The sequence below is a fragment of the Oreochromis niloticus genome, linkage group LG13 (genome assembly GCF_001858045.2).
Source record: "Oreochromis niloticus isolate F11D_XX linkage group LG13, O_niloticus_UMD_NMBU, whole genome shotgun sequence".
NCBI lineage: Eukaryota > Metazoa > Chordata > Actinopteri > Cichliformes > Cichlidae > Oreochromis > Oreochromis niloticus.
In genome coordinates, this window is record NC_031978.2 from 34,712,242 (window position 1) to 34,734,273 (window position 22,032).

General features: G+C 41.2%; 1 protein-coding gene across 12 annotated transcripts in view; it reads right to left on the reverse strand.

The window, feature by feature from the left end:
- LOC100704552 (collagen alpha-1(XIII) chain) overlaps window positions 1-21,741 on the reverse strand; it is a gene marked incomplete at its 5' end in the record, with an annotated part of 82,925 nt that extends 61,184 nt beyond the window's left edge. For 4 of the 12 annotated variants that reach the window (XM_019366875.1, XM_019366874.1, XM_019366873.1 and 1 more), the window contains 11 exon segments: window positions 228-296; window positions 1,727-1,753; window positions 3,485-3,511; window positions 3,621-3,647; window positions 6,401-6,427; window positions 6,597-6,623; window positions 7,157-7,192; window positions 9,848-9,898; window positions 16,434-16,460; window positions 20,009-20,044; window positions 21,715-21,741. In XM_019366875.1, the coding sequence (XP_019222420.1) occupies window positions 228-296; window positions 1,727-1,753; window positions 3,485-3,511; window positions 3,621-3,647; window positions 6,401-6,427; window positions 6,597-6,623; window positions 7,157-7,192; window positions 9,848-9,898; window positions 16,434-16,460; window positions 20,009-20,044; window positions 21,715-21,741 (381 nt within the window). 12 annotated transcript variants of the gene reach the window in all.
- Between the last annotated feature and the right edge of the window lie 291 nt (window positions 21,742-22,032).

A 22,032-nucleotide genomic window follows, 5' to 3' on the forward strand; every position in this document is an offset into this window, starting at 1 on the left:
CTTGGAGTTTTAAAAGAAGCATTGAGTAAATACTCAGTAAAGGCTTTGTGTCACCAAAAGGAACTGCATTAAGCTGATCCTGATTAATTAATCTTTATTCTTTTCTTTTGGTGGAAAGCAGAAGGTTGACGAGTGCCTTTGTTTGTAGGCACTGGCTCTCTTTGTGGCATGACTTCGCAGCACCCAGTGAGGGTTATCAAACAGGGTGTTCAGAGACACCCACAAACCTTCAACAGAGTATGACTTGATCGTAATGCAGCCAGGGTTTTCAGAGGAAGATCCTGCACAAAGAGACCCTACACACCATGGAAATTGTCGTTTTAGACAACAAACCATTTAATTATCCAATCAAACAGAAAGTTACATACAGAACTGAGGTCAACATTCCCCTAGCTTACATAATCGAATCTTTAGTATCGGAAGAGCTGAGATGCATTTTCTCTAAACACAGAGTCTCTGTGGCTTTTAAACCCCAAAACCTGCTGTGCCAAGCACTGGTCCACCCCAAGGATTGGGTCCTCCCACACAAACAGAGTAACATAGTGTACGCTGTTATTTGCCAGGAGGATTGCCAGGATTTATACATCGGGGAAACCAAACAACCTCTGGCTTAGAGGATGGCACAACACAGAAGAGCTACCTCATCAGGCCAGGACTCTGCAGTCTATTTACACCTACAGGCCAGTGGACACTCTTTCAATGATGAGGATGTACACATCCTGGACAGGGAGGAACGCTGGTTTGAGCACGAAGTCAAGGAGGCTATTTACGTGAAAAGGGAAAGACCATCTCTGAGGTTACATCTGTCATCATCTTACAGTACTGTGATTGCAGCCATTTCCCAACTCTCTCTGAATGGTAGTTGTTCAATGAACAACTAGAACCAGATAATTCTCAGAGAAAATCCACTTATATCAGTCCCTTCATCCAACTTCAAATTACTCAAATGCCCAAGGCCCTTTGAGATGATGGTAGTGGTCGATGTTGATTATGAGGTTGTGCAAATTGACAAAGACGAAGCAATGCAGATTTACCACCTCAACCTCAACCTCCTAAAAGCATAGAGGTAGGCGGAGCTTGACTCTCTGCTGAGCTAGGTGAATAACTGAAAAGGCAGTGGCGTGTTAGAGCCATCTTCACCTGTAAATACTGTAAATGAAGCATAGTATTTGACAAGACATTGTTGCTTGTCTATTATTACTAAGATTAACTTGCCACATTAACATCTGAACTCCACAAACAGCAATTCACTAAGACTGCGGCCTGGACTGTGTTTATACCGTAGGAATGCACCTCCAGACTGCTGTAGGGGTTTCTTAAAAACTTAAAGACTAACTAAAAATAGGCTAATTTATCAGACAAATCTCCATTACATAGCAGACTCTTTTTCCTGGCAGTCCTACACATAGGCTTTATCACATCTGACTCTCTGCTCCAGCATGCTGCTGGTAGGGACCCTGTTTTCTCTCAGCTACCTGAACTGCAGAGACAGAGGGCCAAAGGACTGCAGTTCCACATGTGCTACCTATCATTCATCTATTTTTGTCATCTTTAATGACTCTACTAGGTAATCTTAAAAAAGAACATAATAATAACAGAAAAAAATGAAAAAACTTGAACAAAAAATATTTTTTTGTTTTAAACACACTCAGTATGTTATTTTAAACTTTGACTTCTTCTGAAAGAGAACCAACAAAGAATTAGTTTAGCACAGATGTTTCCTTACCCGATGTGTGTAATCGCCACAGATACCCTTGAATAAACGAAAAAAGTTGAATTAGAAAGAGATTGTTAGAGTATCAATAAAATTAAACTGATCTGAATGGCATAAAGATCACTTTCACATGGTGAGTGTAGTTTAGTCTATAAAAACAGTGTTGAGTTCTGTAGCTCAAGAAGAGTTTTCCCAAATTTGATAGCATACACCTTGATGGAGTCATAATGTTGTCCTTAACCTCTGAGGCTGACACACTGTTTACATTACTGCTACCACACACTGTAGAGATATGCTAGTTAAAGCTGATAAGCACTGTGCTATCTTGCCCTGGTTCTAAAAAAACAACATGATGGAAGCCATAAGAAGACATTTAGTCTTTCAAATGTGGATTCCAGAAATCAATGGTCCGTCTTTTATATACAGTCTATGCTTTTGGTGCTTTACAGTGTTGGGCAAGTTACTTTGAAAAAGTAATTAATTAGAGTTACTATTTACTTCTTCAAAAAAGTAACTGAGTTAGTAACTGAATTACAAGATTCTAAAAGTAAACACCATTGTGTTACTTAAAAAAAACATGTTTAACCCTCTGCGGTCCAGGGTATAATTGACCATTTTAACTACTTTTGATATTCCCTCATTTCACCTTTAAAAACTATTTACTTTGCCTTGTTTGGTATCATCTTTTTCAGCACAACCTCACATGTCTGAATTTACAGTTATGTTTTCATTTTGACATACTGCATTAACACAATTGATCTAAAATCAGTAGAAAAAGTTATATTTTTTACTGTAACAACCACAAACATGTTTATTGAATCATATTTCATAACTTTAAATGCAAATATAAATTGTGAATTTTAAAATCATATGCACAAGTTTTGCAAACAACAAAGTTATTTGCAGCCATTTTACTACACAAGACAACACATTAACTACACACTCCAAACACGCTAAACGTCACAAATCTCTCACATCTCAAAACTCTCTCTCTCTCTCTCTCTCTCCCAGTCACTCCTAAAACTTCCCCCTCTTCCTAAACAACCAAATGTCATGTTGCCATATCATTTTTGATTGGTCGACATGGTGCAATTTTCCACCAACACAAGAGGGCTGTTTTTTGTTTTGTCTTTTTATTCTTTGGTCATAAGCAGAGAGTGCTTGCGCTGTCCTTAGACAGTAAGCGTGACGTAACTATTGAGGAAAAAAAACGCCGCGTATATATTGTTTATCATGACTCTGGTTTTACGTGGCCTAGCAACACAATTTAAAAACTGGTATATATCACCTTGTTGCTTTGTCATCTTAAAGTGGTCATGTGATTGGCTTACCACGACTACTTTATTCTTCCTCAGTCAAACAGCAGCACTCATGCGATTGTTTTGCCCCTTAGCTGCAGGTGTTGTGCCAAAAAGTGATCGTGATTGCCGTCCGCGGGAGCGCGCAGCTGCTTAAAGCTGTAGCGCCCAGATTACTTACAGCTACTTCCGTGCAACTGATATAAGATGCGGTAAGCTGAAGACAGCTTCAACCATCTGTTTGTTGAAGAATAGTAACGTGATCGCACCGCATTTTCTTGTTAGTAACAGTAACAGCGTTGTAACGATAGGAATAGTAATTCTTTAGATTACTTGTTACTGTAAAAAGTAACGCCGTTATTCCCATCACTGGTGTTTTAATTAAATGGTGTATTTCTTTCATCAAATAAAGGGTAGTACACTCACCAGCGATATTAAAAGAAAAACATGAAAAATAAAAACCCTATCTCACCTTCTCCCCTTTAGGTCCAGGTTCCCCCTGGAAAGCAAAAGAACACAAGTAAAGAAAAGAGGAGTTGGTTACAAAGTTAGCCAAAGAGATGAGCAGTGCATAATCAGGGGACTGACATCAGGTCTCAGATACTTACTGGGTGTCCTTTAGGACCACGCTGTCCCTGAAAGACACCAGGAAAACACTCTGTCTTAAATATGACCTAGGCATTGATTAGCTGCTGCAAGGTGTAGAAGACTTAACATGAGTGAAAATAATTTTCTCAGAATAATCAATCAAACTAAAAATTGGACAGTTCTAACTTCTTGTTAGGAACAAACCCACTCAGGTTAACTTCCCACTAAGGCCTGGATGTGACCAGCACAAGTAGCTGTCAGATATGAGCAACTGGTTTATTAAAGAACTCAGAAAGAGGGGCACAAATCTAGTCTCCTGCTGTGCCTCCATCCATCGAGCCTATCCCAACTTCATATACATTGTGTTTTTAATTTTTTAAAGAACGACTTTGTTGCACAGTGCTGCCCCACTCGCCCTGTGGGCGGTCTTTATCTTTTAAGCTTGGGTTCTCTACCAGAGACTTAGGATCTTGAGGGTCCTGCGCAGTATCGTTGGTGCTCCTAGGACTAGGTTCCTGCGACTGCCGTTCCTGGGATCTGCTTTAGCCACTCTCCTATTTTTGCCGTCACTGCCCTGAGTGCTCTGATTACCACAGGGACCACTCCACATCTTTTCTCTCAGCTCTTGGTATTTTTTAATCTTCACATCTTCCTTCTTCCTGATGTTGCTATCACTTGGTATAGCTACATCTAACACTATAGCTGTCTTCCTCTGCTTGAACTTGGCCTGTCTATATCTGAAAGTCCCACTGGATCTTAGCTGGGTCATTTTCAACCACCCGGAAGGCCATATCCCATTATCCGACCTTGGGACTTCCAGGCCATAATCGTCACAGATGTTCCTGTGTACTATGACAGCCACTTGCTTATGGCATGTATAACCTGCCAGCTAGCATCTTGCACTGTGCTGCTATGTGCTGGAATATCTCAGGGAATAGTCTGTGCAGCCTGAACCTGGTAGACGCCTGCCTCTATCAATCTTGTGCTTAAAGCTTGTTCCTCTGCTGCCATGATTAGTGTTTCTTTGTTGTTTTTTGTGGTCCAACTGTCCAGCCACTGGTAGGATTTCTCAGTTTCAGCCACTTCTTCTATCTGCTGGTGATACATGCTGTGCAGGCACCTGTCCTTTCATGATGATTCTTGTTCTTGTTCCTCTTCTTTCTCAGGTTTCTGCTGCCTCGGGTATTCATTAAGCATGTAATGGCCATCTTCCTGAATATACATCCGTTGTCAGTAGTCTTGCTGTAGCATGTTGGATCAACTGAAGGCTCTCATTGATTTAGGACAGCTGGTAATAATGAATTACAAGAGTCCAGCCTAGGAGTATGGAAAATGGAAAAACACAGTCCTACGTATTTGTTGACCATGCACATTGAAGGACAACTCAGACTGCTTGCAGTGTTACAGGAGGTAATTAATCTCATCCAGAGTACGTATCTGGTTACACACGTTTCTAAGATTTTTAGGACCAAGTACAATAACCTCAGTTTAACTGAATATAGAAACAGTAAATAAGAGGTCAACCAGGTCTTTGTGTCTATAAGACATCCTTGATGCAATGAAAATGCTATGTCTTGGAATGATACTACCTAAAGGAAGCATCTATAATGTAAATAGAATTGGTCCTAGCACAGAACCATTCCTGCAATTAGCTGATACAGCTGGGACAAATAATGGCTCTTTAACTAATGGTTTAATTACTGCCACCATGAAGGCCTGTTTTCAGATTTCCAGAAATGCGCATTGCTCCATACAAAGTGGGAAGAATGTTGTTTCCCCTAACAACACCAGATTCCCAGATAGGTTCACAATTGTCTATGAAACCTGCATTGTTTTTTAAGGAGAAAACTGGTCTGCTCCTGTCTGCATGCCAAATATCCTCGGCCAAGATACTAACCCCAATTTGCTCTCTGATGTTGTTTATCTTATCTATTTTAATTGAAAACACTTACATAGAAAAATTATAGCAAAAAGTGCTTGTGTAAATGGGTGAATGAGGCAGGTTGTGTAAAGCACTTTAAGTGCTCAGATATGGAAGAAAAGCGTCATACAAAAATCAGTCCCTTTACATGAACCCCCCCGGTCCAATTGGGGAGGGGAACAAAGAAAACTGCAGAGTTTTACTACATTTTTGGCAAAGTTACACACCAATTCAGTATTAACCTTAAAACCTTTGACTGACATAACTCTCTGTCATATTTCTAAAAACAGAATTGCCAGTAGCCAGAGTTTGTTCCTTGCCAGGTTGGTGATGTTCCATGGACTTTTGTTCCGGGTACGGTTCCTGTTCCCACCCACTGCTCAGGACAATCTGCTGGGAGAGAGCTAACGGTGGCTAAAGGACAGTACAGAGGACGACAGCACAAGAACAGATCCTAAACACCAGATCCGTAGAGGCAAGAGTCTACTACAGCTGACAGGCCCAAGGTTGCAGACCTTGTTGCAGCATAGTTGCAGGATGGGACTGAGAGGCATTTGTGCTGCATATGGACTTCCAGTCCCTAAGCCCCATTGGGAGACACCACCAAAGGTGGTTAAGAAAAAAAGGGCGTCGAGTTCCACACAGTCAAGCAGCTGCTGGCCAACCCGACCAACATATAGTGGAGGTTGACAAGGAGCAGAAGAATGCAGTGACAGATGTGTCCGTCCCAGCAGACAGCAACAAGCAATAAGAAGCACGGGACAATAGAGAAGTACCAGGTAGTTACGGAACAAGATTGTCTTTTTGTTCTGTTTGATGTACTTTTCATGTTATATTATAATGAGTGCTTGATTGGCACTATTTGTGTTTATGACTTACCGTGTCTCCCTTTGGTCCACTCTGTCCCTTTGTGGAGGCAAAACAATTAAATCAATCCAAACATATAACATCACTAAACTAAAAAATAATAATAAAGATGATGATGGCTGGTAGAATTTTTTATTAATGACCATGGTGAAGGCACACTAAATTATTCAGTTATTCCAGTTTATAAAAAGAACTTAATGAAACTCACAGGCTTGCCATCTAACCCAATTGGACCCTAGGAGAGAAGAGGAGAAGAAGACACTTATGTATCTGTGGCAATCAGCAAGAAGACATGGTCCAAAATGATTCATGTTATAAAGGAAAAGGCAGTGCCACTGTTTAATTCAATAATAATGGTGATAAGTAAAAGATTTAGATTGTGTTCTAGCCCCTGATTCACAATGATGCAATTGAATTTCTAACTTTTAGGAAATACACTGGCAATTAAATAAAGACTGTGTATCTTGCTCAGACATACAGACGGTAGTGCTGGTGGTAGTAGAAGGAAGGTGCTGTTACCAGTATGCTACTAGTTAAAACAGTGATTGGTCTGTATTTACTGTGCTGAGCAGCACTCACAAAGGAAAGTGGCAATCTGATCATGAGAAGATGGCTTTGTAATATTTCAGTATGATGTTCCATTTTACCTAAAGGAGTGCAGAAAATGTTTTTACATATTTTATTTGAGTAAAACCCGCAATCACCAGCTAATTCATGAAGTATTACAGCCTAAATGACAACCCTGGCAAAGAGGTGGTTATAGCTTACTGGAAATCCTGGAAATCCTCTTGTACCAGGTTGTCCCTAAAGAGATGAAAAAAAGAGAAAACCATGAGTGTGTTTACTATGCATCTGACAGTCTGACATAAAGTCTGGAAAAGTGAAGTTGAGAGTAGAACAGTTCCGCTATATTTATGTATTTTGTAAATGTTGAATACACTGTGTGCAATTTCTTTCTGTGTACACGAGGAAATCAGATACTGAAAAATGTTCTGTCTCGCCTCAAGCCAGCAATGACTATAAAGTTTCAAAATCGCTCTCACAGTGAAAATGTACCACATATTCATCCAACCCAGTGACATGACAAAATGCTGAAGATGTTAAAGCATTTGTTTTGCCTCGGGTTGCATAACCTCCTGTTTTCCTCAGCTCTCTGTTTCTTGTTCTAAGGTCACAACTGTAATGTGTTTGTGACTGACTGCTTCTTTAACGTTGAGACTTGGATCCTCCTGTGCAGAGTCTCTTCTGCAGCCTGTTATTCATTAGAAATGCCTATTACAATGCAGGAAAAGTGGGCATACAAAAGGATAGACTATAATAATGAACACTAAGAAAAACAGATGTGAGCATTGCTTAGGTTGGCTAGTTGCCCTCCTGTAAACTATAAATGGTGAGAAACAGAAACATTCAACTCATGTTGGCACCTGAGAATTTTGGTCAAAAAAAGGGAAGCCATTATGACTGGATAACTAGCCGTGAGCCCAGTTGGACAAGGACGGAACGTCTAGCTTTGTTTCCTGATAAAATAACGATGACTAGTGATCCAGTCTAACTTAACTTCCAGTCCTTTTGAAAAATGCAATCGTTTACACATGTACTCTGCAATTATAGAGGGTGGGCCATTTATATGGATACACGGTAATAAAATGGGAATGGTTGGTGATATTAAAGTCCTGTTTGTGGCACATTAGTATATGTCAGGGGGCAAACTCCTCAAGATGGGTGGTGACCATGGTGGCCATTTAGAAGTCCGCCATCTTGGATACAACTTTTGTTTTTTCAATAGGAAGAGGGCCATGTGACACATCAAACTTATTGGTAATGTCACAAGAAAAACAATGGTGTGCTTGGTTTCAACATAACTTTATTCATTCATGAGTTATTTACAAGTTTCTCTTTGTTAACAGCCACTGACATGTCGAGGAGGTTAACATGTGAGGAGCAGATTGAAATTGTGTTGATATCTGGTGAATGCAGTAACCGAGTCATTGCAGCAGATTTCAATGCAAGACACCCTACGAGACCACCCATCTCCCATGCTACAGTTAGCAAACTGCTTGCTAAGTTTCGTGAAACTGGTTCAGTGTTGGATTTGCCAAAATGTGGACACAAGAAAACTGTCACTAATGAAGAAACATCAGTGGCTGTCCTAGCTGCATTCAGCAAGAGCCCACAGCGTAGCACTCGCCGCATGTCACTGGAGAGTGGCATTAGTTGATATTAGTCGGATATTAGCTACTCACAAATGGCATCCTTACAAACTCCAGCTACTGCAGCATCTCAATGAAGATGACCCAGATCGGTGCACAGAATTTGCAGAATGGGCAGAACAAAAATTGGAACAGGACCCTCAGTTCACGCAGAAGATTTTGTTCAGTGATGAGGCAAACTTTTATGTGAATGGTGAAGTAAACAAACAAAACCACCACTATTGGTCTGACGCTAACCCACATTGGATGGATCCCTCCAAGACTGTTGGAACAACAAAAGTGATGGTTTGCTGTGGTATATGGGGCACAATGATAGTGGGTCCATTCTTCATCAATGAAAACCTCAAGGCCACTGGATATTTGAAATTGCTACATGATGATGTGTTTCCCTCTTTATGCACTGAAGCTGGCATGTTCCCTGAGTTTTTCCAGCAAGATGGTGCACCAGCACATTATGGGTGCCAGGTCCGAGCATTCCTAGATGAACAGTTTCCTGGAAAGCGGATTGGTCATTGTGGGCCAGTTGAATGGCCCCCAAGGTCTCCCGATCTGACCCCCTTAGACTTTTATCTTTGGGGTCATCTGAAGGCAATTGTCTATGGTGTGAAGATACGAGATGTGCAGCACCTGAAACTACGGATACTGGATGCCTGTGCTGGCATTTCTCCTGCAGTGTTGCTATCAGTGTGTGAAGAGTGGGAGAAGAGGGTTGCATTGACAATCCCACACAATGGGCAGCACATTGAACACATTTTATAAGTGGTCAGAAACTTGTAAATAACTCATGAAAGAATAAAGTTATGTTGAAACCAAGCACACCATTGTTTTTCTTGTGACATTACCAATAAGTTTGATGTGTCACATGGCCCTCTTCCTATTGAAAAAACAAAAGTTGTACCCAAGATGGCCGACTTCTAAATGGCCACCATGGTCACCACCCATCTTGAGGAGTTTGCCCCCTCACATATACTAATGTGCCACAAACAGGACTTTAATATCACCAACCATTCCCATTTTATTACAGTGTATCCATATAAATGGCCCACCCTCTATAACAATATTCTGTCATGGAGCAGTGACTCAGTCTTGAATAAAGACAATTTGGCCAAGCCTACATAAATCCACTCTCAGTACTCCACAAACCTGAAAAGTAAGGAATTGTCTGGTAGCTAATAAAGAAGTTTGCTGCATAGACAAGCAGACGTGATTAAAGGTAAAAGGGTTCATAGTTCTAGGTGGAGACACTTACAGGAGGTCCTCTTGGTCCAATGATAGACAGTCCAGGCTCACCTGGTGCTCCCTATGAACAGACAGAAAGAAGGGAAAAGGGATTCCTTCCTCTAGCACTCACATCTATAAATATTATCAGAGGGATTCAACAAAAAGGTAAATGGCTACAGCAATTCATCACATATAATGTTTAAATGTTTAAAGAAATGTAAAGCTGATGTAACACCAATGTCTGGTTACTTGGGGTTTAAATTTTAAGCTGGTTTAAATTTGGTGATAGTGGGTAAACACCTGTGGCTACTGAACTAATTCCTGATCCTTATTTAAGGGTTCTATAAATGATTAGACTTAATGGAAGAACGGTATTAAAATGTGCAGTACTACATGAAGAGCAACCTCTTGTTTCTTAATATTTTGCAATATTTTGCAATTATTTATTGAACTATTGTCTCTTGGACAACCTTCTTTCTTCTAATTTCTTTAAGTAGCATTCAGGAATAGTTCTCCAGACTTCTTGAAGGACATTGCTTAACTCTGGTTCTGGTTCGTTTGCTGCTTTTTGTTCCGTTCTCTGTCACTCTGCCACTGATCATGTTCCATTGTGTGTTTTTCTATTTAGGTATCCTTTTATAACATTTGCAGTGTGGGATTACTGTCACCGTGGCACAGGGTTGGGAAGCGCACCTGTAACCGGAAGGTCGCGGGTTCGATCCCCGGCCTTTCTGTCCTGGCCTTTCTGTCCTGGTCGTTGTGTCCTTGGGCAAGACACTTTACCCTACCGCCTACTGGTGTTGGCCAGAGGGGCCGATGGCGCGATATGGCAGCCTCGTCTCTGTCAGTCTGCCCCAGGGCAGCTGTGGCTACAACTGTAGCTGCCTCCACCAGTGTATGAATGTGAGCGTGAATGAATAATGGCATTGTAAAGCGCTTTGGGTGCCTTGAAAAAGCGCTATATAAATCCAATCCATTATTATTATTATTATTATTACTGTCATTGGTCCTGGGTCTTTGATCCAGTGTTTTTGTTCTGCACTCTTTATTTGCTCCTTTGGTTTTAAGAAATGTTTACATTCATGTCTGTCTGCCCCTGTGTGTTAGACCTGCGACAAATTGGCGACCTGTCCAGGGTGTACCACGCCTCTCGCCCTATGACAGCTGGGATAGGCTCCAGCACCCCCCACGACCCTGAAAAGGATAAGTGGAAGCGAATGGATGGATGGATGGATGGATGGATGGATAATTATATCAATTTGACAAAATCCCCAACACCAGTGGCTAAAATGCAGCTCCAAATCATGACAAAACCATGTTTTACAGATAGCTCTAGATAATTACTGTTGTAGCTCAACTTGTCAACATATTAGAAAACATTGTTTTACATCCTGCGGGCGGTCTATCCTTCAAGCACAGTATCTTGGCTGTTCCTAGGACTGCGCTCTTCTAGACAGAGATCTTGGATGTTGTTCCTGGGATCTGCTGGAGCGACTCGCCTAGCTTGGGAGTCACTGCACCGAGCGCTGCGATTACCACTTGGACCACTGTTACCTTCACCCTCCACATCTTCTCCAGCTCTTCACTGAGCCCTTGGTACTTCTCCAGCTTCACGTGTTCATTCTTCTTGATTTTGCTGTCATTCAGAACCGCTAAGTCTATCACTATCACATACGTCTTCTTCTGTTTGTCTACCACCACTATGTCCGGTTGGTTAGCCATCACCATTTTGTCCGCCTGTATCTGGAAGTCCCACAGGATCTTAACTCAGTCATTCTCCACCTTCCTTGGGGGCGTGTCCCATTTTGACGTCGGGACTTCCAGGCACAGATGTTCCTGTACAGTATGCTGGCCACTTGGTCATGGCGTTCCATGTATGTCCTGCCTGCTAGCATCTTGCACCCTGCTGTTATGTGCTGGATTGTTTCAGGGGCATCTTTACACAGCCTGCACCTGGGGTCTTGCCTGGTGTGATAGACCCCAGCCTCTATGGATCTTGTGCTCAGAGCTTGTTCCTGTGCTGCCATGATTAGTGCCTCTGTGCTGTCTTTCAAACCAGCCACTTGTAGGATTTCTGGATGTCAGCCACCTCCTCTATCTGCCAGTGGTACGTACCATGCAGGGGCCTGCCCTTCTATGATGGCGCCTCCTCTTCCTCGGGTTTGTGCTGCCTGAGGTATTCACTGAGCATGCAGTCAGTTGGGGCAGTCTTCCTGATGTACTCGTGGATGTTTGTTGTCTCATCCTGGACAGTGGCTCTAACACTCACTAGTCCCCTGCGTCTTTCCTTTCACTTAGCTGTACGCCTTAGGGTACTGGATTTTGGGTGAAACCCTCCATGTATGGTCAGGAAGAGATAGAAGAATCAAGATGAGGGTCTTGATGTCAGTGGCTTCTCTCTCCTCCTTTGGCCAGCTTATTATCCCAGCAGGGTACCTGATCACGGGCAGGGCGTAGGTGTTGATAGCCTGGATCTTGTTCTTGCCATTCAGCTGACTCCTCAGGACCTGCCTGACCCTCTGCAGGTACTTGGGGGTTGCAGCTTTTCTAGTGACCTTTTCGTGATTGCCATTTACCTGTGGGATCCCCAGGTACTTGTAGCTGTCCTCTATGTCTGCAGTGTTGCCTTCTGGTAGTGCAATCCCCTTCCCTCTCTTCGTTACCATCTGTCTACACTTCTCCAATCCAAACGACATTCCGATGTCACTGCTGTATATCCTGGTGGTGTGGATCAGTGAATCGATGTCTTGTTCACTCTTGGTATACAGCTTAATGTCATCCATGTACAGGAGGTGGCTGACAACTGCTCTATTCCGTAGTCGGTATCTGTAGCCAGTCTTATCAATGATCTCACCAAAGGGGTTCATGCCTATGCAGAACAGCAGTGGAGACAGAGCATCTCCTTGGTAGATCCCTCAATTGATGTTTACTTGTGGTGTTGGCCTCTAGTTAGGACTCGGCGATATATCGAGTTTTTAAATATATCGATATATTTTTATACAAGATATGAGATGTAACAATATCGTTTATATCGATATAGTCTATGTTACGTTATAATTATACTTGTGGAGCCGCAAGTTTGCCTCTCTTTGGTCCACTTTTGTCTCTACGCAACGTTACTCTGCCTCGCCTCTCTCCTTCACTGAACACAACTCCCCCTCACCCATCGCTTCACCTACAGGCAACGACAAGATGGACACGGCAGCTATCAAAGAGGAGCTGGTTGGTAAAAACAAAACATTTGGAGATTACTATTTTAGTGCTGGTAGCGGTGATCTCATTAAAATGATGTTAACGCCATAACTGCATTAACACAACAAATCTCCGTTAACGGGTTACCACGGATCGCCCGGTGGGTCGGGCTGGACAGCGTCAATGGGTTAACGAGCTAACCGGGCTAAAGCGTCGACCCCGCCTAAAATCCTTTCATTTTCTCAAAAATCGACAGTACGCCTTATGTATGAATTCTGGTTGTGCTTCCTGACCGCGAACCAATTTTATGTGGTACACGGCACTCAGCAATCTGTCAAAAACTGTTTTAGGACAACTTTGGTAAGGTACGAAGCCACACCGCTTGATGAATTGTCGGAGCATTAGCTACCGTAGTCAGGAGCCTCGCGAAGTGATACGTACTGTGCTTCAACGTAATATTACCATATTGTGTGTGTATAAGGAGGACCACAAATGGCACCTGTTAAGAGACATAGTTACAAAGAGGATTTCGAACTCAAGGCTGTCAGTCACACAGTAGAACTTGGGAAGAGAGCAGCTGCGAAATCTGTCTGTCTTTGTTATTATTCTCAGCATCCTTTACATTTTGACTGCACAATTGTGAGCGTTTTGTTATGCAAAACAACATTGTTTTATTTTATTTATGGATCATTATTATTTAATAAATGCCGATAATTTATTTCTGAGTAATTTTTTTTATTTACATCTACGCTGTATCGTCTTGACGCATTCTCAAGTTCTTAAGGTTTGGGGAAACCTGCAGTCAGCTGAGACTGAAGAAGACTGAAGAAGTCACTTGGATGAGTGACGAAACATTTCTCCCACAAAACGCTACGTCCAGATGAACAGATTCAACTTTTGGAGATCTACGCTGTATGTTAATAAAAGTGCCTGTGTGAGATCTGGGACACAGCTTTGACTAAAAACTCTCTTTTTGTTCTTACTTTATGGCTTTAAAAAAAATATCGAGATATATATCGTATATCGCCATCCAGCAAAAAAAAAATCGAGACATGAATTTTGGGCCATATTGCCCAGCCTACCTCTAGTTTTGTTCACCGAATCCCCATTGAGTTACTGATGAAGGCTCTTATTGTCCTGTTGATCTTGTGCAGTTCATAGGCAGGTTATTGGTCAGGAGTTGGATGGAACTGGTCCCTTCTGCATGTCTCTCATCAACTAACAGCTGGTTCATTTGTGCTCCCAGCTGCTCATGGAGTACCGTCAGCTTCTTCAGCCAGCAGGCATGAATCATGTCAGGGTCTGTGACTGTCCAACTTTTCATAACCTTTCTTGGATTTCTGCCACTGTGGTCCCTACTGGACTCTTCAGGGAGTTTACTGTGGTCTCTTAGATTCACTAGCCACTGTGGATTGTCATTATAGGTTGGGTCCTTTTCCCATATGCTCTTCCAGTATTGCTCCGTCTCCAGCCTTGGTGGTGCTGTTCTCATATTGTTCCCTGCGACTGAGAGCACACCTTAGATTGTTCTGTGGAGTAGACCTGGTTTATCCTCCTGCCTTCTAGTTCTCTAGTGTACCTTTTCAAGTGGCTGGACAAGGCTGTGAGTCTTTCCTTGGCAGTTTCCAAGGACTCTGTACTTCTTGGGTACCTTTTCTTTATTACACCTTTCTGCACCTCCAAAAATTTGCTAACTTCCCTCCATGCTATCTTGATCTTGGCCTCTAGTCTCCTTCTCCATGGAGGAAACAGCTCCTTGTGGCTTTTCATCTTGTAACCAAGCATCTCACAGATCACTGTTACCGTGGTGTTGATTAGCTGATTGGATGGTCGCAGTTGGTATTGTCCTTAGTGCTGTATTCACATCTTCTAGTAAATCTTCAGAGGGTACTTCACGTTTTACCAGAAGGTAAAAGTAATGATTGAAAAATAGGGTTCATTTCATTTGAGGTTGTTTTCTGTTGCTTCCTTGGTGTGCTACCGCTTTGGTAACTCAGAGAATTTCATTTGTACAGATACATGAGAAGTCAAAGGTTAGGGTTTGAATTTCACCCAAAACCAGGACCCACTCGGAGAAAACAAAACCAATTGCTGTTCACTCACATGCAGACAAATGGAATATAGATCTTATTTCATTCTAAATATTTTTTTTAATCCCACAAAGATCACTCTCCATCAGCTGTGGCTTTAAGAGATCATATGCAGTAACGTCTGCGTGTATAATTTTGGTATTCCTTCATTCTGTTTGTCCTGACAGCTACGGGAAGAGACGAAACACAGATCATTACCTACTAAAGTATATTCCCAGCCTAGAAAGATAAACATTTTCCACTGTGATCCATAAAGTAGCCACTCCATTGTCTGCTTCTCTGCACTTTATGGATCCTGATGATCAGGTTACAATTTTTGTACAGCAATCCAAGGCTAAAATTATATTTTAATGACTGACTATTTAAAAAAAATGTATTAGCTAACAACCACATTTGACTCTCTGGTATGTGTTGTTGCTTTTCCCCTTTGTTACACATTTCAGCCAAGAATTAAGAGTGATGAGAACAAATCTGTAAATCTGCTGTTTCTTCATAAACTGCATCTGACGGATTGGAAGATTTTGATTGTTGACACTCTGCCTCTTTAGAGACAGTGTGTTTGATGTTAAAACCCTACAGACTTATAGCAGTTGGAATAATGGTCACCAGTCTGGCATTTGTTCTTCTCTTCTACAATATAATATAAATAACATAATAATACAAATATTTTGGGTAATAACTATAAAATCTTCTACTTCTGCTGAGTGAACAGCATTTGAAATAAACTGTGTAGTGTCCAGCATAGTACAGAATACAGCATTCAGGTGCAGAGAACTTTTCAAACCCAGACTGCTTCATTGACCCTTGTGGCACACGGATCACCTGTTCTACCCAGTGAGCTAATTTAGCACCCTAGAATTTTGTCATGTAAACTGCTGTTGCCTGTATAAAGGTCTCCCCAGTTGGGAGAGAGACTTAGGAGTCTTAAATTAGACTTTTCAGATGCCTGCGTAACAAATTGTTACTTTGGTGTTTCAGAGTGTAAAGACTTCAGGTGATCTAACCAGGGTGGGAAACCATTTACAGACCCACATGCTGTTGAAAAATACAGATCCAAATCCCTGTTCATACAATGAAGTGCACAGTTATGCACCTCTAACCACTACTTCCACCACCCATTGAGTCACACCTTAGCCAAGTCTATTTATATTTCACTGCAATCAGGCCGTGTTAATCACAGATGAGCAAAGTCAAAGAAGTCAACAGTAAAAATAGAATTTCAGGATTAAGGTCCAACATTTAGTTAAAGTTTAATCAAGTTGTTTTTTTTACCTGTGCTAAATGACTACATTTGTATATGGACCATCTAATGGTATGTGTTTCTAAACTTACCTTCTCCCCTGCGTGTCCTTTTAAGCCCTGGGATCAGACACAGCAGACACAGTCACATGCAAGTAGGGGTGTAGAGGGGGGAGAGACAAGAAGAGACAGAGAGAGAGAGAGTGAGTGAGAGAGAGAGAGAGAGAGAGAGAGGGAGAGGAACCAGTGTTAGATACATGGAGAGGGTTCGGGACATGCAGCATCTTTAGGACTAGTGACGGAGGTGGTGATGGTGAAGCTAAAGGGAACTACTGTATATGTAAGTCAAATGGAGGAAGGTGATAAAGGTCTCCGTATGCAGCAAATAAAGTCCTGCTAGACTGTCTAACAACTGCTGCATTGCAAACAGCAAAACTGTAAACCTACACACATTCGTTAACTTGAGTGCATAATTCAGGGTGTTTCCTGGCTCAAAATGATCCATCAAAGCCTTAACTTAATGCATATCTGTGCCTCTGTTTTTCACCCTCTCTCTCCCTCTCTCTCTCTCTCTCCATATATATATATATATATATATATATATATGTATATATGTATATGGCTTTCCTGAGAACAGGAAGGGTAATTAACACTGCCCCAAAAATCACTGTCTGCTCGACAGCTCCCCCTGTCTCAGGAAAACAGGAGCATCACAGGTGAGCCTTACACCCCGCCCACCACCTGTTTGACCCGCTGCCCTCGGGTTGGCACCTAAGGTCAATCAGGTTCCACACCTTTAAACTCACAAACAGCCTCTTAACAGGCCTTTCTCTTACTTCTGTATGAATTTCTCTTGCTTTGCATTTATCCACATATATATGAGTCCTATTACTCCTATTTGCTAATTAATCCAACTGTCTACTATTTATATCTTATTCCGGCACAGCTGGTATGAAGCACCCACAACAATTTCATTGTTCATGTACTATTGTATTTCATGTGTGTGTGTGTGTGTATACACTTAGTTTTTTCAATTTTGTATTATTTTCCAGGGTGATGTGATTGCACAGCTTGCATTCAAAGTAATGTAAAGCATTCCATCACTGTCTGCTTTCCCTGTCAAATCTACAAATAAACAATCTCAGACAGCGCTTTCATAAAACTCCTCACCTGTCAATTAATATGTGCATCCATCCTTTACATTACTGCCTTGAGGCTGCTGTTGGCTACTATCATGTAGTATTTCTGCTAAATCATATCATTTCTGCTACATTATAGTATTGCTGCTACTATGTTACTTTCTACTAAGTTATACTATTTTATTACTGTTTATTAAGTTATAATTGTCACTGAAAGCTTATTTCATCTCATAGCAAAGTGTCGTTGTCTCTGTGTCTGAGGGTTTGTCCATCTCCCATTAACAGCGACTGGAGCTGGGCAAGCTGAGAGACCAGCAGTTTGTTTCTGGTGGTTTGCAAATGTGGATAAACCTCTGGCCTTTAATGGTGACAGGAGGGGAGAACACAGTGATGCCGGTCTGCTTTCACTGTTCTGACATCAGTTAGTAGCCAGGCGTCGTATGGAAACACAGCTAGCATTAGGAAGTAAACCAGCTTCAGTGATTTAGTTTGGTAACAGATGAGTGTCCTTTTGTTATCTACCTTGGCCAATATGTGTGATAAAGAGAGGATGGAGCGTGAAAAAGTTATTTATAACTCATTTATTATATAAGCAAGTAAAATTTTGACCATGATGGAGAGGGGACAGCAACTCTGACCATGTCCAGTCTAATAAATCATGCAAGTTGAGCAGGTGCAGGGTCAGCAGCACTTTCAGATTAGCATCTATGAGAATGACTGAATGTAATGGGCTTAACCAGCTGTGTGCCAACACTCCACTTTCATTTTTTTACTCATATTTGAATCCCCCTGTTAACTATGTCACACACTATTCAACCATTTTAATTCAGCTGATTGATTTGTTTTATTTTTAATCGACTTTTTGAAAACAATCAGGATGCAGACCTATGTTTCTGATCTCACAAACAACTTTTCATAGATATGTGGTCGTCACAGGACACCCACTGCACCATTTATAGAATATAATGGTGAACATTAAACAGAATGAGTTCAACCGTAAATATATGCAGTAAAATGAATCCAGCTAACAGTGATGGTGTCATGGTCCTGGAGCGGTGACCCAGCGTTTTGAGTTTATTGTTATTATTTTCTAGTTTGTTCTGATTTTGTATTAGTTGTTGGGGTTTGGTTCTGGTGTTCAGTGTCTTATTATCCCACCTGTGTTCCTCCCCCTTGTGCTCTGTTTGTGTCCCTGAGTTTGTGTTTGTGAAACAGTTTGAGTTTCCTGTTTTACTTTGAAGGTTTGTGTCTCGTCGTGTCTAATTAAGTTCAGCTGGGTTCCCCTCTGGTGTGTCATTCCCGCATTACCTTGTGTGTATTTAAAGTGTGTGCCTGCCTGTGTTCCTCGTCGCGTCGTCTGTGTAACCTGGTGTAATTTCTGCGTCTCTCTGCCCAACATTCTCTGTACCATTTTTGCTCCTCGTCCCGTGTGTGCATGGTTTCAGGTTAGTTCTTTAGTTTTCCCCAGTTTAGGTTTTGTTAACTCCCCGTTCTGCTCTTTCTGTTTTTGTACTTTGCTTTCACCACAAATAAACGCTCACTTGCACCCCAGCCAGTACCTGCATTTTGGATCCTTTTCTCACCACACCACATGACTGCTGCCCCAGCCATGACAGATGGGAAACAGTTTTCTGCATAATAATAATTTTTACTTTTGATATTTTCTGCACAGTTTTCCAATAATGCGGTGCAAGAACACAGGGCTGTTGAAAAGCTATCACGCAAGCAATCCAAGCAGAAGGGGTTACATGCAGAGGATATGGGACCTATGGAATTCTCCACACCCAACATCTCGACTAACGGCAAAACTAGTTTCTCAGTGTTCCAACATCTGGAAGAAGCAACTGTTATCACAACTAGACATCGATGAGGTGAAACAACAACGGGGAGCCAGAACCTGAGGTCAGGAGGGAAATATCATCATCCCCACACTCTAAGATTGGGTACCAAACTCAGTGCGAGTGCATGAGCAGCTAATCTGAGAGATGGGATCATGGCTGAGCTTGAAACCTGGACCCTGCATGGTCGATTACCAAGACTATGTGAAGTCCCCTCTGAACGTTTCCTCGAAGATGTGAATGCAGCATTACGGACAATCCCTCCTTCGACTATCATGGAAACCAACCAGCTAATCAACACCACGACAGCAGTGATGACTGAGATGCTTGGCTATAAGACAAACAGCCACAAGGAGCCGTACCCTCCATGGAGAAGGAGACTTGAGGCCAAGATCAAGGCAGCACAGAGTTAAGTTAGTGTGTTTTCATTACGCTATCAATACTCCTATTTAGACAAAGGATTTGAATGTTTCTTCCACCCTGCGTGGCTTGTAATTCAAAATACTAGCAAAGGAACTTCAGGAAAGTTTTGTTATCACAGTACTGATCATTTACTTATGTATTAATGCATACTGTTCAAAATAACTGTAATCTAATCCTGTAACGTTAATCCTTTTGTATTTGTGTTGTAGGAACTTTTGAATGTAACTATCACTAAAGTGCTGGTGATGCATGAACCCAATTCACTCACCGTTCTTCCAGGAATTCCCATACTTCCTTTGCCACCCTAATGTCCGATGCAAATTAAGAAGGAACAGGAGTCAATAAGATGTTCTATAGGGATACCATGGCATTCAGACTTATTGTCTCTGCAGCTCTCATCTCATTTTTTCACTGATGCATTATAGAAACAACGCTTGGTCCATGTTAGTGAGACGAATGTTAGCACATTTATATCCCAATGGAAGCCAAAACTAGAAAATCGAATAACAAATTTAAAAGAGCTTTAATGCTTTCCTCACATGTACTGCTACAAAAGCTTTTAAAATTTTTAATGTCATGGTATTCCTTTAAGGAAGATGATCATTTTTGTTATTCAGAATAACCAATTCAACATGCCATGCCCAAATGATGTGAGCAGAAAGAAGATTTTCTTTAATACTGTGAAAAACAATCAAATAATTATCAAATAATCATGCCTCATTCAACACTGCAAAATTCAAGATGAAAGACGATGGAAGAAAGTTGCAGTAATTTCTTATGTCATTAGAAGAAAGTTGTTAGTAGCCCCTGTTACTTTGTTACACTTTTCCATCTTATATCTCCAGACAGTGTTACGGTAAGGGCAACGGGTCGAAAATCTCCTGAGATAGGAAGTCATGACTTTGATTCCTAAATCGATTTTTACATGTGTATAGTATAAAGTCTGATTGTTCCAAGATGAGAGTGTAGTAATTTTATATTTACTAAATGTTCATCCAATGACATAAACACACACTGTTGCCTTTTGCAGTCTAACTTAGGTGTTTGGGGTTTTTTTTATTTACGCAACTTTAACAAACAAAAAAACAATAATGTTTCTCTGACTTAGTTGTGAGCTGACAGCATGATTCTGCAACTATTTAATGCAAAAATGCTTGTTAATAATTCTTGTTCAAGGTACCAATTTAAATCCACCAAAATTGCATTTAGTTTAATCTGGACTTGAAGTCTTTAAAGTGCCCAACATGATTATTTGCTGGATCCACAGAGTACAACATTCATTATAGTAAAGTGAGATGAACTGGGTGTTTGGTAAAATCTCATCCAATTCATGTTTTGCAAAGAGGGAAATGTGATTGCTGCAATGGTCATGTACACTCTGTTTCTGCCTTTCCTAGTCAGTTACATACAGTACATTCACACTCACACTTGCATATATACTAACAGAAAATACATGCATGCATGTCCATACTTCCATATGTGTATGACACATTAAGACTAAGCTTTGCACTGGAGACCGGATGTTTTAATCAAAAAGACCAAGAGCTGGACAGGTGCACAATCACAGCACACGGTGTTGCAAATGGATACTGTTAGGGTGTGTGTGCTATTCAACTGCTGCACTGACATCTCTGAAACTTTTGATCAAAGTTCACTGCAATAGTACAACTGTACTGGTGTATTTGTATTCCAAGTTCTCTAAGGATGTGCACAAGTTGGTGGTCTAACCTTTTCAAATCCTGATTTCTGGGAAACAGTCCTTTAAAGCCTATTTTAAGACTATTAAGATAACGATGTATTACTATCTCAATTTTCATTAAAGTTTCATTAAACTGTGACAAAATCAACAAGCAACAACAAGTAGTAATTTGCCCATCTCATCTAAACTAGCAGCCGAGATGTTAATACTCCATCACTCACACAACAATACTGTGCATGAGGACACACAAAGAGGCAGGTTAAAACAAAATTTACCGGAAAGCCTGCTCGTCCAGGAGGACCCTGAAAAAAGCATGAGACAAAATTAGTATGACAAGAAGAGTACATTTTACAGATAAAATTAACATAATGAAAGACACCTGCACTTAATCAGGCCAGAATAAAATCAGTAGTAATGACTGGAGGGGCTGTTTACTACCTTACAGCATGGGAATCATTTATTTTGGCCTGTTCACTGACAGCACAAAGTATCCTGCTGATGCACTAACATCACAACATTCAATGAATTAAAAAAAAAAGTTTTACTGTATGAACATAAGTTTTAATGTAAAACAACAGTTTTCACCACATACC